This window comes from Poecilia mexicana, unplaced genomic scaffold (assembly GCF_051168715.1).
Source record: "Poecilia mexicana isolate PSO_F unplaced genomic scaffold, ASM5116871v1 scaffold_19, whole genome shotgun sequence".
Classification (NCBI taxonomy): Eukaryota; Metazoa; Chordata; class Actinopteri; order Cyprinodontiformes; family Poeciliidae; genus Poecilia; species Poecilia mexicana.
The window spans coordinates 21,763,282-21,777,586 of record NW_028263388.1 but is presented as its reverse complement, the minus strand read 5'-3'; the positions used below and the strand labels follow the sequence as shown (position 1 = coordinate 21,777,586).

General features: G+C 37.6%; 1 protein-coding gene and 1 long non-coding RNA gene across 2 annotated transcripts in view; both read right to left on the bottom strand.

Moving 5' to 3' along the window:
- Positions 1–14,305, bottom strand: part of LOC148153727 (uncharacterized) — a 239,395-nt gene that overhangs the window by 107,390 nt on the left and 117,700 nt on the right. The window lies entirely within an intron of this gene.
- The window catches only part of nrg3b (neuregulin 3b), a 122,349-nt gene that overhangs the window by 43,088 nt on the left and 64,956 nt on the right, over positions 1–14,305 (bottom strand). The window contains exon 3 of the mRNA XM_088001027.1: positions 1,302–1,375. Within this exon, the coding sequence (XP_087857153.1) occupies positions 1,302–1,375 (74 nt within the window). The remainder of the gene's footprint in view (positions 1–1,301; positions 1,376–14,305) is intronic.

Sequence of the window (14,305 nt, the reverse complement as noted above, 5' to 3'; positions counted from 1 at the left end):
AAAGACCGAATCATCATGTACACAAAGAAGGGTTTTGTCCTACTTTGTACTATAGCACTGTTTTCTACCAACTGTGACTATCACAGCATTCTACAAACACGGTGGCCAAATTAGATTTTGTGACAGGGAGTCGGCGTGTCTGACTTTCCCACTCTGATTTCTAACTTCTAAGAAGCTCTCTGTCACTGTTTCTAGCCTCAGAGTTTGAAATTTCAACATCTGTGGGAAAATTGCATCTTTCAATCTATCGAGCAGTGCCACTTGATCAAAGTATTTTCTGTCTTTGTTTTTCTTACATCGCAAACATTGAGAGTATAACTCCTGCTGCGACAATGTTTCAAAAATGTCTGTCAGGATGGTGTTTCTTAGTGAGGTGGTACTTGTTCTAAAATCCTAAAGAGATTTCGCTCTGGGAAACTGACAATTAGCTATTTTAAAGAAAAAGAAAAGTCTGAATTAAATATAAGAGTTTAAAATCTGTACGTTTTTACCCTATGCATATTTGACATTTTATTAATTTTTGGTTACAAATTGAGTTGAGGTCACAATATTCTTAAGGCATGACATTCTTCTGCATCTGTTTTCTTGCGGCACAGTGCCATAACAAAGTAGTCTTAATAGTTTTTAAATGTTGATTTATTTTATTAGGGGTAAAAGCTATCCAAAGCAACCTGCCTCTGAAAAGTAATCACCCCATAAACTTAATATCTGTTTGTGCCACACTTGGCAGCAATGACTCCCATCAACCACCATAACTTGCAATGAGTCTTTTATATTCCTGTGGAGGAGTTTTGATCCATTCTCCTACCCATAGCGGATGGCAGTTTTGTACACATGACTAACCTTAATCTGAGGGTTTAGACGTGGACTTGCAGATTTTGCTTTAACTCTCCTAAATTTCTGCCCAGTTTGCTTTCTGCTGTCGAATCATGAGCGCTTATCTTTACAGAGAATAGCGATGTCTGCAGTGCTTCAGATGTTCTGGATGAACCTCTGAGTGATTTTACTACGTCAGGTGCTCCTGACGTTTTGCTCACACCGTTTGCTGGATGGGATCCCAATGCATTTAAAATTGCTTAGTTGTCCTTTTCAGAGGGATATATCAATGATTTTGTTTCTCATCAGTGCTTAAGTTCGTCTAGCTCAGAGCATGAGATCCTTTTTTACAAAGGGCCATCAATCTTTGTCAAATATTAATTTGAAACAGTTAGATATGTCCAAAAATATAACATTTTTTATGGTACTGCATGTCATCATAGAAGAAAAAACTGAATAAAAAAGAAACATAAGAGAGAGCTTACTTGGATCAGACAAGATGGCGTCAGATTTGGGTACAAACTGGTCACAGCGTAGTCCATGGTAGCCCTCCTTACATCTACGAGACAAAAAGGAGGCAAGAAAAGAGTCACACAGTGTGATTTAACATCCGAATTGAGACAATTCAACCAAAAAGCACCAAAGCTCAGCAGGGAAACATCATCTTAGGAGACTTTGAGATGAGGCAAGTTTAGAAGAGGGAAACCTAGACAGATGAAGGGATGAGCGGTACAAAGCAGATGGCTTGCTGTGAGCTGGGATGGCAGAGGGGGAAAGACACAGAGACGGTGTTGAATAAGGGCGGGATGGGGAGAAAGGGAGAAAGGAAGAAGGAGCTGGGCAGGACCGGGGAGCGTCTGCAGCCTCACTGATAGCACATGACAGACAGGAATGCCAGGTCCCGGTGGAAGAAAACAGGCTGAAGAGTTCTTGGCATGATACGGGCGCCATAAGATCTGGAGCTGAAGGAAAGCTGCCATGTCTGGAGCACTTAAATAAACACAGTCCAATCTCCTTCCAAATATTTTCCTTCATCACTAAGTAAATATGCAAGCACTGCTGATGCCTACAGATCTCCCTGCAACTATCACAGATACTCAGTCGTGAAATATGTCATTCTGCTATAGGCTGCTTATTATAGAGAATTGGATGTTTTACCTCCAATGCTGAATCCGAATCTTAAAACACTTATGAGAAAATCGGCGCTTAAAGCTACTTTCTTTAGATAATGTTTGATATAATCATCCTGAATACTTCATGTCTTAAAGAGATTTAGGCGTTTTTATGTTGCCTTACGCAGTGGACGTAATGCAAGCAAATCCTGTTTCAAAGCTTAGCAGAAGCAATTAAGGGATTTCTTTCTGAATGTCCATTTTAACAAATTCTTGCACACAAGTGAGCCATTTATGAGTAGTCCATGTTTTGTCAGTCCCATCAGCTTACTTTACACATGTTTCAATCGATACCTGTCTGTAATGTTCCACTCATGTGGAAAACTCACGACCAGGGTGACGCACCACAAAAGCGACGAGCAAAGAACGGGTTTAACTGAGAGAGAAAGTGAGCAGAAAATAACAGCAGAAACAGCAGAAGTCATCGGTTCTGCATGAAAACTGCAGTGAGATGATCGTGACTCTTCATACATCTCAGACTGCTGTTTAAGCTGTATTTGTTCAGTGCCTCAGCTCAACATTTGCAGTTTCTTTTGTCAGTTTTTTTTTTTTTTTTGTTTGTTTTGGTCATGCAAAACTTTGTAGCTGATAAGGAGCATCTACATGCTTTACTGTGACTTTACTCGGGTCTCACGTAAAACAGTGTCGCCACTTTGTATTATGATGTGTGGTGTTACATGGTAATGATCAAAATTGTCACGTTATATTAAAAAAGATGTAACGAAAAAAATATTATTACATTATATTAGAGTGAGTCAATAAGAAATTTCATTCAAAATTAATAATAAAAAAAAGTCTTAAGTTTCACTGACATGGTCATCAAATATGCTTCTACTGGTCATTTCATTGTTCACTGTCACATTTGATTTTGTGCAGGATCATCCTTGTTATCCAGGTGAATATCTCACTCTTCCTTTTAAGAAACACAGGTAGTTCTTCGATGTTCTGGGAACTAAATTAGTGCCACTTATCACTCTACAGTTGACAAACTTCCAGTGGCTTTAAACCTAAAACAATAACTGCAATTTCCAAAAAAAAGAAAGAAAAAAGAAAGGAAGAAACTGAAATACATTAAAAAGCTGAATCTTTTGTAGCTCAGTGTCTTGTGAATGGTTTATTTTAAGTTTGATTGGCATCTCCAGTTAAAAGCAGTCGGCCTTCGAAGGGGATAAAGTGTTTGAATGATTTGACAGATTTCCCTTTTAAATTTATATGCAAGAAAGAAAAAGTTGAATATTTGAAAAGTATAAAGTTACAAAGTCATTGAACACAGAGTCTCCATAAGCAAATATCACATCTAATTAACCAGCTAATATTGCCTTGCAAAACTGTATCCCCAGTGTAACTTTTTTTTTATAAAGAGCAGAGTTGCAAAAACATAAAATTCTGGACAATAACTGTTCACTTAAAAACCCATTATTACTTGATATTTAATTCATATTTCTAGACTTCATATAAAAATCAAATTAATAAGTAAATGTTGGATATAAAAATTAGGTGTGTAATTAACTCATGAAAATATTCAAGAAGCATCAGCCACTTTTAACTTGTACAATAAACTATGCAAACTAAAGAGCTCATTAGCATTTTTAAGAAGGATAAAAGGTTTGCAGCTCTAGTAAAATGCTTACAATGGTTTGGTTGCTCAAAGTATATCTGATAATTCGAGCACAAATATGGGACCACCTGAAGAGGAGACAAATGGAAAGGTAAATGCACTGAATTTAGCACCTGTCTAGTCACAATGACCTCTCAAAGCAACACTCGCAGAAAGCTGTGCTTATTTATATAAACATCTCAGTAATATCAGCTTTTCTAATCTTACATTCTTGAATACGGATGATTCAACTAACACTGTTTTACATATAACAACATGTAAGAAATTCACCTACAGGATACCACAACATTTTTATGTACTTACACTTGAGATGCAAGTCTGGTTGCAATATTGTCATATCAACGTTTGCTTAACCTTGACATAAGCTTGTCTAACAGGAGCCGCTTGTGAAAAGCAACTAGATGTTCTGTAGAATTACAAGCAGAGCTTAAAAAAAGAGGCTTGAAGTTCTTGTGCCCTTTGTGCAGGGAAAACCTCCATCTTGGCAGTTTGACAAACACTGAAACAACCTCTTCATATGGCAGTGTAAATCCATAACTGCACTTTCAAATGTCAGGCCCATTACTTTTTAAATTATGCGTGAAAAATATTCTAGAATTAACGCCTCAATTTCTTAAACCTCAAACCCTTTGTGTCACTTCATTTCTGCAGTAATCAGCCGAATACACAAAATCCTTCATAGTTTTATGCTCAGGGAACCAACAGGGGATAAAGACTTGATTCTCTCCTGTCATTGTTTCTCTCATGCTTAATAAGCCTGAAAATTACTAATGCAAAACCGGTGCAGAGTTTCCTGAGCTGTCTTTCAAAAATGTCCCCAATTTGTACCCTCGTGTATTCACGTGTTGCCATTTTGCTGCTTCATAATTTTCTGTTTGTATAATTTTATACTTATATATATTTTCCATCTATGGAACATTTCATGTCAACCATGATAATTTTTTTTTGGTTCCAAAAGTCTTATGTAAGCACATGTGGTTAGAAAACAGAATGGAGTTGAGCTTTAAATAAATACATACTGGCAAATGGTTGATGACAGTAATTTTCTAATAACTGAAACATTCTTTAAAATCATCATCATAAAAAAATATGGGGATCAGATATAGGATTTGATAACTGATAATTTATAACTTTTATAAACAATATGTTTTTTACACAATTGCCGAAACTATGCTATGACGGTATATATATATAAAAAAAAAAAAACAATCTGTGAAAGAATCAGGTTCTTCTGGCTTCTCCCTGTGGTCCAACAGACATCTGCAGACATGATTTGCTCCCACTCAGAAACAACCAGTCACATTCAGGAGGAAGGTCTCAGCACTGTAAATCATGCTTGTGTACACGCTGCTCAATGTGCTAATAATGGCAGAGAAACAACCTACTGTTACACTGTCATGCTTTTTAGCCTGCATATTAACAAAAGGCTCCTTTACCTCCAGTGAACAGCTGAAAACTACAAGTACTTTCCACCCCATCTAAAGTTGCTTATTATTGCTTATTTTAATAGTTGAAACGGCAGATATAGCTTAATACACATAAATACACACAGTGGGAACCTTAGCATTACTGCAGAAGCTATTTATCTATGATGTATGAAAACATCCACACGTTTTTGTGAATACTGAGCAGCAACGATTCCAAGGTTCACTGGAATGGAGAAGATATCAGAGACTCATGCTTGTGAAAAGACTAGAAGGCTAACACTCTGCATCCAGTTTCCCAATTGTTAAACCCAGTGCTAGAGTAAAAGTGCAAGATCACAAGTTTTGCACAGAATACTGTCAGTATAATTCACACACTTAATTAACTCTAAGCTGCTTCTGAAAATAAAATAAAAAAATATAGTTGCAGTTAAACCTCAGGAACAGGTACAGCTTGCAGTGATACCACAGTAACTAATGATTTATTGCTACCATCTCCCTTCGTATGGCAACACAAAGGTCTGAAATAGGGGTATAAATTGGTTGAGAGCAGAACTGACCCAGAGCCTGCTTAACCTTTGCACCTTAGTTTATTGGTCTTGGTAAGAGCAAATTTAGAAATGGAAAGACAGAAATATGAAGAGAGATGCTGAGATGTTCAGATTGAAAGAGCTACATGTGAAAACAAGAGAATAACGCTAGATAATTTGAACATGCAAGTCTTTTATTTCCATTTTTTGTACTCCAGTACTGTGTTGATTTATCCTGATTAGTTGATAGAAGAGTTATTAATAAAAGCAAAAATAAGTGTTCATAGATTGTGGATTTGACCCATACATACTTTTTTTGCACAGACTTTGTCTTTCACAGAATGTTTGATTTATTATAAAGTAACTCATCTTAAAATAATTTGTTTTTCAGCAAGGACAAAGGTTTGAAACCAATTGAAAATCAACTGTCGTCTTGATTTATTCTAAATACTCCTAAAAGCACAATCATTTTCCGTCCTGAAAAGCTTCAACATGGGTTTTTGTCTGTGATCATTCTGCTTCTCAGAGTGAACACTGAATAACATTTTATTGGAAAAATACGCAGAAAGCCATCTCTTTGGTAATTATGTGAAGAGCATTCGTCTTAAAATGAGCTCTAATCACCATGGAGATGGTAATTGGAGACCCTTAAATCTGATTGAGCATTTTAATGTGACTTGAAAGATGCCACAAGCTGTTTGAAGCACTAGTCCAAATGACAGCAGAGGAATTGGATTAATAATCACATGCTAAACTACTTTGCATGGGATAACATATGGGAGCCTTGGTGGGAGAGATGAGGAATCTTTCATATTCTCCGCAACCACATGTAAACTTTGAGACTCCGTAGGGTTTTATTTAAGAATCAAATCTTTGATTAAGTCACAAGAACTGCTCCTTTATTCTGAGTCAGTATACTCAGAGAAAGAAAAAAATAAATAAATAAATCCCACAAATGGTAATGATGTGCCACAAAAAATTCAGGGGAGGCACTTAAGACAGACAGTCAGATTTCAAGGGTAAGCTAGCCCTCCCTCGTTGTTCCTCGGCTCTGCTCTACATCACACCTTGTCTCCCTTGGTGTGAGCACAGATGCCTTGTTAGTATTCTAAATCACAAACCCAAAGGCAGGATGCCTGTCTGGCGATCTGTTTACGTCTGGGGTTGCTTTCTGTTTGTCTACGTCCTGATTCCCCCCCGTCCCCCATCCTGCCCCAACCGACCCGCCTTTCCAATACCCCGTTTTTGTGCCACTGTGAAATAAGCTCAGTCGTTGCTCAATGAGATGCTGAGAATGCTTTGTAAAATGAGTTTGCATGAACACAGCGCTGAATGCCTGAATGGGCAATAAACAATACGAGATAAACGACATGCTTTGAGGCGCACATGTTTGGTTTGTCTCTCTAAAGAGGGTGACGGGAGAGCCAGAGCTCGTATTTATGTGCATGTGTGTTTCTAAAGGGGGTTGTGGAGGGAAAATAGTGAACCCAGATGTCTGTGTGGATTGCGGCACATATATGACAGCTTTTTCTCATGTGCCAGTTTATATCCTGTCGTGCGTTTCCCCTCCTACTGTTCAAGGGCTGTTTGTTACTGCTTCCTGCTTTTAACACATGTTCCAATCACAGAGAAAACACACCTCTGAGTCTGGAGGGTGATGGAGGGGTGGGCAGCTCTGTCTCATGACAAATCACCATCCTGCCAGTTAATTAGTGCGGAGGAAAATGGAGGATAGCTTGACTGCAAGGGGAGGAAAAAGAGGTACAAAGAGGAGATACGGGGAGGCAGGGTGATGGTGTCACCCAAACCTTCATTTACCTTCTAACACACATGCAAATTAGCGGTAAAGTATCCCCATACGCTTTAGCTAGTGAGGCACAGGGAAGCTGCTTTACAGTAGCACAGTGAAAGGGCTGAGCACTTGACTGACTCAGTGTTTTGCATATATTTCTGGATGTACAAAAGGTGTTGATATTACAAAAAGTATATATTTCTACGTTTGGAATGATGTGGTTTTTTGACAGCTCTGTGTGTCCTTACCCTGACATTAGGTTTACCCTGAACACACAAGGGTTTTGGAAGCAGCTGTTCTTGGTTTCATTTTTTGTCTCTAATTTTAATTTCTGGAAAAAAAACAACAAAAACAAAAAAAAAACAACAAAAAAAAAATACCAGCTGTTCTCAGAGTAACTAGTTTGAATTTTAAACAAAGCCAAGCAAAGCCACAAAGCTCTTGGCTGACTCGTCATCAAGTTGGTTTTGTAAAAGACATGGTGAGACAATATACAAAACTGTTGAGCTCTGTAAGAACACTGCAGCTGACTGACTGTTAGCCGCTAATGATGCTAAAGTCAGAACTTCCTGGTTGTATTAAAACCCCTTAACTGTGTTGAGGTCACCAGTTTCCTCACGGACCCACTGGATAACATCCAAGCCTTTCGGGGGCTAAACTAAAGGGCTATTTCTGAAAGAGTCAAGATTGCATCTGATCATTTAACGAATTAAAGTACATAGACGGCCTAAATCTAAAACGCAATGCTTTACATTGAGCAGCACAGTACACTATTATTCAACTTCTTACATGCCATTTAAAAAATGCAGCTTTTGATTTGTAAAAGGTTTCTTTTTTATGTTTGTGAGAATAAAAAGTGTATATATTTTGTTTTCCTGTAAATACAGCTGAAAGCTCTTCTGATTCTTGGGATGTATTGTCTCACCCTGTTGTTCGGTGGTCACTGTGTTTTATAGAAACAGGTGTTTAGACAGAGAATGATGGGAGAGACGAACAAAAGCAAATAAATTGTCACAGAGTACAAAAAGCTTTTGAGAATAGCACATAAACCAGAACGTTGTTTACCCTTCAGTAAACTAAATTAGCTTAGCACAATCTCAACAAGAACTTTACAAACAAATGGTTTCCTGATTTTTGAAACATTACACAAGGAAATAATACATGCTTACTATTTGGGCAAGAAGCAGCTGAATCATCTCACATCTTTATTGCTCTGACGATGGGCCACTGATAAATGTATTACATATATCTCTGACTCCATTAATCTATTACTAAAATATGACTAAAATATTCTCTAGCTACTCTATATTGCCTTTTTTGTATCTAGTTTTGGATGTTTTTATTCTTTTTGTACATTTTGTTCACTTTTTTCACCAGAATAGAAAGAACAAATTTTAAATAAAATGCTTCCTAATCTTTAGTTACTTATTTAATTCAGTGAAATGAAGTTCTGGTCATCAGGGGCTGAAGTTGTTTCATATTTTAGATGTTTCCACGCTTCACTTAAATTATTGTATCATCAACAGGCTTCTAGAGAAACTCAGTGACTATGGAGATGATCGTTTGAATCAAGGGTGTTGAAGCAGAAGCACATCTAAACCTTCCAGGAATTCAGCCCTTGTGTACACAGCTGACTCCCTCAATCCAACAACTGAGAACTGTAATCCTGACCATCGCTTTTGTAAAATATAATAATGACTCAAACATCCTGATTTATAACCCAATTATAAACTATTCATGACTACTTTTATGTAAACCATAGCAGGTTTCTCCTTTTCAAATTTGGGGGGAAAAGCCTAAAATATAACACAGATATACAAGCATTAACATTAAAAGAGGGAACCTGAACGACATTTCCATTTTTTAATTTGTTTTTTTTTACAGTCATGTCTTTTGAAAAACAGCTTAGAAAAATGGAAAAATCAGCTTTTATGGCCTTTGAGGCTAGAGAATGACATTGAAATTAAATATGTACACATAAGAGCATAATTCCATGTCAGAAAAACCTGGTGCTTCGTTGAATCAGAGCGCTGCCACTCTGATGCTGATGTGTGGTGAAGTATCATTGAAATGGGAGCTACCCCTCATTTCCATAGCTTGACCTACAAGTCAGTTATGATAAAATGAGGATTTGCATATGTACAGAAGCACAGGTGCAATATGGGATTGTGTTAATAACCAAATATTAAAATAAATCATTTGGATTTTACTCACAGAGGGTTTGGGTGAATGTTGTATTATTCTAATTTGCTCGTTTTTGAGAAACGCCACCTGCTACAGTCAGTAATTCATCCGAGTGCATGAATACAGTATAAGGAGAAGGCTAAGACCCGGGGCTGATTTACAATGGGTTTCCTCTGCAGCCGAATTTGAACCACTGGGAAGGTCAACATGAATCACTAAAATCTTCATTTTTTAATACCATAAAAATGTAATTCAGTAAGATATATATTATAATTGGAAATACAAAATAAAAACACACATCCCCAACATCATGTGCACAAACAAACGTGTGTATGCTTTCACAGCTGTCTCTGCTTCCCTTGTACCATTTAGCCCTCTTTCTGAATGTGTTATTGATGAGGCAATAGATTGTATGAATTGCTTGCAACGCTGGCTGACTGTTTTAAAGTTAAAGAATATGCAATGTAAGGGAAATAGCTTTTACTAACAAAAAGTGCATCTCCGGCACAAATACTACAGCTCCCTATCAGTCTTGTGCAGCACAGTAGAGAGGAGAGCCCAGTTGACACATGATTTATTAAACTAATTTGAAGGCTGCCTAGCACAAGTCAGCTGTTTACATAAACAAATGATATACATTCATCAAAATATGTCTGTTTAAAACTTTAAATTTAAATCTAGACGATGAAGTGAATGACCAAAAAAATAAAAATCAGTTTTGGTTGCCAGAGGACGACTGTGATGTAACGTAATATAATTGGAAATACTAAAAGAAATTAGCTATTTTTTGGTATTATATTAGCTACTTGTCATCAACTAGCTTCATGAATTCATAATTTAGCCAAAATATAATTATTCATTTGCTTTGAGAAATATCCACAGGTTACATATGGCACAGGGTTTGATAAGCACAACTTGAAGGAACCTAAAGAATATGGGTGTTGAAGGTGAAAGGTCAAATCTCAGGTGTCACATCTGAGCTCCATGTCTTTTTTTTTCTAATAAAAAATGTATATGTGTACTTAGTAGCTGAATTTATAGTCTAGCATCAATTATTTTGTGGACTAACTTCACCATCTATAATTTATTTCATTTACTGTAAAAAAAATGACACAGAAAGGCTTATGTGATTATATGTAGAGTTAGATTGTGTGACGGATATAATAAAAGTATCAAAAAACAGTTATTTTGTATACTGCACATGCAAAAACAACCACTGCAAATTAGAGACGCAACAGGTTTTAACTAATGAGCATGTAAAGATAAGGGCAGAAGAAATGGCATCATGTAGGTTATATTGCCCTCGTTTCCTTTTAACCCCAGCTAGTCTTGAGTAATTTTTACATTAATGTTTGAATAGCCTTTACAGTGTTTCTCTGGCTCTACGCTGGTGTAATTGCTACTGCGATGTCCCCAGTTCGCTGCAGGAATCATTAGATTTTCATCAGCTAAGACAGTAAACAACCCTGCAGCAGCCCTTCCATTCATCAATAAGGAAAATCTACACAGACAATTTCACTATTAAATGTCATCTGAACTAACTAGATAAATAAAATATCTGGGTGGGCGCGCAGTAAAGCAAGAAAAACAGCACACAGCATTCTGGTCTGGTGTCTCCTATCCAAAACGCTTAAAAAAATATATAAATATATATAAAAAAATGTCATTAAGATCTTGGAGGAAGAAGACGTCTCGGCTTATTTGTCTTGCACATCGGCAGCGGGGTTGAACTTAAAAATGGGAGCTGGCTCTTTATCACAGAGGCGTGTGCACTGCATCATGACAGAGCCTCTGTGATAGGAGGCCGTAACAGGTGCTGTTTCAAAGGAGTAGAGATAACAGAGAGGAAGAAAGAGCTGATGGGAGACGGACACAGTGAGAGAGGTGGGATGCCACTGAAGGAGATATATTTCCCTTCATCTTCACAGATTTATTTTTGCACTCTCTTGCTGGATGTGTGTCTTTGTGTGTGTGTATGCATGCAATCTTCCAACAATATAGTCAAACTGAGAAAGTTATTTCAGTTTCGCAGAGATTATTGCTTTTAGTTCTCAGCAAAAGAGAGTTGGTAGCATTATTTCTTTCAGTAAACATGCTCTTTAAGCTCAGGACTAATGACAGTTTACATGAAATTCACATTTATTTCTTGAATCCGTGACACATTTTAATTTATACATGTCAAACATGATGTTTGACATTTGTGGATACATATCAGCCATGGCTGATTGGATGGATATATATACTGTACCACCATGCAGTCAGTCAGGCTGTGTATGTCTTGGTGTAATCTAAACAAAGTCAGTTAACATTGCAAATAAGCTTAGACTATACATTTCAAAGTATATGGCATTTATTAATTCTTAAATTTGTCCCTGTGTAAAATAAATTCAGTTCAATTCAACTTACTACTTTCATGTATATTCAGCTGACATGTCAAGAACTAATCTATACAAGTTTAATGATGGGTTGGTAACAGTGTACAACAACCTTAAGAATTTTATAATCCTGTTGAAGATGTGTAAAAAAAAAAGTCCTTAAATTAAATTGCTGATGTGGTGACTTGGTGACTCTAACTGCCTTTATTTAACTCCCTTACCATCCTTTTGTCTTTTCGTGTGGACATTTTCTGTTATATTTCACCAAACTAGAGTGTATCTGCTTTGTCATTGAAGGATACGAAGCCATTACCTTCCGATGTATCGAACTCTACGCCGTAAACATTTTGAGCACCAGCTACAGGGCAATGCGTACCACCAGAATCAGGAGGCAATCCAAAAGTATACTCTATTATTTTCTATTAAACTATCCACGTCATCGATATCTGATCAGACACAGATTCTCCAGGGCACAGAGCCCAGCGATCCTTTTTAAATCTTCTATTTCCATTTCAGTTCAGGAGCGTTGATTCTCCTGATAAGATCCTTTGCAGCTGAAATCCATTTACCACCTCTGTCTCAGGACACTTCAGCATGATGCTTGTAAAGTGTGTTAAATACATCAGTTGACACCAGTGACGTGCGGTCAGGGGAGGCAGAGCCTCACCTGTCATCATGGAAAAATAATATATAATAATAAAATCATTTAGAAAGATATTTTCACCCTGTGGTTTGTACTATAAAGTACCTATTTTTCATTTAATTTAACCAAATCTGATGATTTTTTTCTTCAAAATCGCTGAATTTTCGCATTTTCCCATTCAAATGCTTGGAAGCGAAGCGGGTGAGGCAGCAGTGGGATTGCGCAACCTCTGGCTAACTGCACTGGCTGCCATTCTATGGGAGCATGCTCCTCCTGTCTGTATGTCGCCAATAAAATGGTTAAAAACATTTAATGTATGAACTGATTTTCCATAATTTAGCGCATGTATTTACTGTGTTTTTATTGTCACTAACTGTGTGTAACGTGTTTCGTGTGCTGAGGAGCGATCAGAAAGGGCAGAGAACAGATTCGAGGTGAGGCAGGCAGTTCTCGTGCCTCATCGCAGGGGGCGCTCATGATCCCAGACATTGTGACTCCACAACTGCAGAGTAAGAGATGGTAACAGCGAGCTAGCCATACAGTAGCTGCGCTGATAGAAAGACGTGGTTTTGAGTTGTACTTTAACGGTTTCTCCCTTTGCTATTAAGCACAGCACGAAATTAATACATGTCTAAGTTTGATTGAGATAATGGAATAATTCTGCGGCAGCGGCGCGGCTAAGCATCACATGTTAAAGAATAGTCTTTTTGCCCTCCAGCATTTACACGCATGCGCGAAATTTCCTTAAGTAAACATTAACATGCAGGGGGTCTAGATTTGCAAATCTGATTATAATTAAATCGGTGCCTATGAACCTCACCGCACGTCACTGGTTGACACATATACACCTGCAAAGTGGACAATGATGCAGCCAGTGGGCTTTGCCACAACATGAGTTTCTTAAATACGTGACTTTATATATAATGTACAAATGAGTCGCTGCCAGCACTTCCTCAATTTGGCAGCCTTCATCTTCTAGTGACATTACTCAATCCTGATGCAATACTATGCAGATGTTCCATCTGTGCTGATGAACATTCAGTTAGGATGTTGACTGCTTGAGTTGATTACAGAATGATGTACCTTTGGATTTATTTATCCAGTAAATATTTGACCACTTGGGGGCACTGGTAGAGCAACAGCTTTTCAACTCTCACCGGTCAGAGGAGGAGAAGAAGGGGGTGGACAGAGGTAATGTATTCCATCTTGTGTATTCACACCACAGAACCAAAATACAATTTTTTTTTTGATTTGGTGCGGTTTGCTTTCACATTACACTTTTAGCAATCCAACTCTAATTTGTAACCAAAGCCACGCGGGTGACAATTATTGGTCCCATTTGACAGAAACGACACATTAAATAAGATAACGAAGAGGAAACACACAACAAAGAGTCTCCTTGCTGCACAAAAAAAAAAAAAATCAAAAACCAAGCGAGAGTCATCACAGCAACATCTTCCTGAGCCACCTGATATGTTTCAGTGAATTGTATTACTCATTAGGCTTCTTCAGGAAAACAACTGCCAATGGCAAACATCCAAACACATTGTGCTGGCTGTCTCCACAACGATGTAGTGCATTTCTAATTTAGCAAGGGTGTATGAACTGTATCTTGAGAGGACATAATGTGTTCATGAAGGACGACAAGAGAGGATGAAGCCCACTAGAGCTTCTGATTGTCAACGAGGTGTGTAAAAGCTTATTCACCATGATATTATTCAGATGGCTCGAAAGGACAGACGGAGACGGAA